Here is a 2,487-nt window from a genome sequence, read left to right as displayed (position 1 = left end):
AAAGTACTACTGCTGTTATCACAACTGCAACTAATACACCTTCTACTCCTACATCTACTGCCAGTACTGCAGTGACAGAGACTGGAGCAAAATCCCCCGGTCTCCAGAAATTACACAAATTCTTACTGTCTGGATTATATAGAAATGTATTCAAATTTTTAGCTTTTGGTTTGGTTGATTCGGCCATAAAACAATATACGGTTGTTTTTTAGTATCCAAAAACACTGGATCCTACAAATATGGATCATTTTTTCAAGGTTTGGAGAACCGCAACCTCAGCCCTAAAAGTGTTTTGTTTGCACAGTTTAGTTTCTGATGGCTTAGGTAATGTGGTTTTGTAACAAGTTTTTTATCTAAACAACATTTTATATAACTATAAATTAAGAAAATATAAAGCTATGCACACAGTACACAAAACAACGAACGCAGTATTGTTATATATATACATATATACAGTATTATGACAAAAGTATAAGCATACATACAATATTTATTTAGTGTCCAATTGTGTGTGTTTGTGTGTGTGTGTGTGTGGTGTGTGGGTTTGTGTGTGTGTGTCTTACGGTCTGGTTTGGTGGTGATCCTCAGGGGGGCGGAGCTCTCTCCGGGCCCTACGTCATTGTAAGCGATGACCCTGAAGCTGTAGCTCTCCTCTGGTTTCAGATTGGAGACGGTCAGCTCCAAAGACTCTGGCTCCGACACGTTCACTGACCTCTCCCTGACACAGCAAAACACAGTGTCACACAATATAGTTTTTCATTTTAATAATATTTTTATTTTATTTTTTCCTGATAAATAATTGGTTATCATTTATTTAAATAATTATTTTCTTATTATTTAAACTATTATGAAAAACAGATGCAACTTGGAGGCGATACTACTACACCACTGCATTTAAAAAAAGTAATAAAGCCAGTTTTATTTTGTAACAGTACAGATAATCAGAGCAGTAATCTGTGTAATCCCCCAGTGACTGCAGCTAATCCTCAGATTACAGCACCTCTGCAGCCTCAAATAATCGTCAAATCACTGGAGACATCTGCTGAGATTAACATGTTTCCACTACACCACCAAATACACACATTGGCCTCCTCTGATGAGTTCACTGTACACAAAGCTGACAGTGAAAATACCCTTGGAATGATTTGAACACTAAATATTGAGGGCATTTTTTAAAAATCCTTTTGGAAACTTCATTTTAGTAGCATTTTGTTCCACTTTGATGAGAATTCATAAAAATATTGTCTGGGTTGAAGAATGTTTTCTCACATACTGCAGTTTGATTTTATCCAGTGAGAAGAAGCACAAAAGAACATCAAACGCTGTTCGGTTTCCAGATTGTAACTGATCCTTAATTTAGACAGACGGGAGGATGAAACTTTACAAATAATTCAAACTCAGTGTCGAAAATTTCTGTTACCACTAAATAAATTACTGCTGTGAGGGAGTGAAAGAGTGCAGTCTAAAATGAGCAACAAGCAACAATGAATTGAATCACAATCACTGCAAGTCTGTTCTCATTTTAAGGAGGTTTTAACTAGTGTATCACAGAATTGTTCTTAAGGGACTGGTTCAACATTTTGGAAGATATGCTTATCCACTTGCCAAGACTGACATGAGAGGGTTGATCAACATGTATGTTTAGTAAAAAGCTAGACAAAGTTAGCCTAGGTTAGCATAAAAACTGGAAGCAGTCCTTTTTACATTTGTTTGCATATTACATTAAAATTAATTAATCATTTTTAATTACCACAAACTCAGGGTCAACCCTAGCTTGCGTACCAGACAAATCTGCAAGCACATCTTTGATTTGCTCTGGCAGATGCTACTGGCCTCCCTAAAATTCCTGCAGTCCTGGATCCGGTCGGGCCAATCACAACCTTTTATTAAATATGGGACAGGTTTTATACGATTACTGTACAGAGGAGAGTGACGTTACTGGCCGGCTTTTTCGTACAGAACCAAGATGCCTGCCACTCATTAACTGTTTCTGTTGAATGTACTACATTATCAGTATTAAACAAACTGGATGGTATACTTTCTCTAATAGAACAAACAACTGAATTTAAAGCTTTTGTTGAAAGCAAAGCTTGTTTGCCGTACTTCCAAGAGAATTTGGTAAGTTTAATTTACCAACAACATCACACATTTTGTAGCTCTTATTGATTGAAGGTCTATCCAAATGTGTGCAGAAGCATTTTGGGCTGCGCTTGTTTTTAACGGTCTTGAAAATTGAGAATAAACTGAGAGGTATACAAATGCTGGGTCATCCCTCTAACTTCTACCAAATAAGAAAGACAGTTTTTAACGTGTTTTCTCTTTCAACTTCTTAATCCATGCACATATCCCACTGAAGACCCATTAACCCTCTTACCAGTGGCGGTGCCAGGGAGGAGCTAGGTGGTACTGTAGCTCCCCCTATAATAGCCATAGCACCCGCCCAGCACCCCCAAGAAATGTCTGTGATTTTTTATATTTATATTTTAA

General features: G+C 37.3%; 1 protein-coding gene across 1 annotated transcript in view; it reads right to left on the bottom strand.

Moving 5' to 3' along the window:
• Window positions 1–2,487, bottom strand: part of LOC118332819 (netrin receptor DCC-like) — a 210,084-nt gene that overhangs the window by 93,008 nt on the left and 114,589 nt on the right. The window contains exon 9 of the mRNA XM_035668249.1: window positions 564–718. Within this exon, the coding sequence (XP_035524142.1) occupies window positions 564–718 (155 nt within the window). The remainder of the gene's footprint in view (window positions 1–563; window positions 719–2,487) is intronic.

The sequence above is a fragment of the Morone saxatilis genome, unplaced genomic scaffold (genome assembly GCF_004916995.1).
Source record: "Morone saxatilis isolate NCDOM2014 unplaced genomic scaffold, NCSU_SB_2.0 Contig21, whole genome shotgun sequence".
Classification (NCBI taxonomy): Eukaryota; Metazoa; Chordata; class Actinopteri; family Moronidae; genus Morone; species Morone saxatilis.
This window is presented reverse-complemented; position numbering and strand designations above follow the sequence as displayed.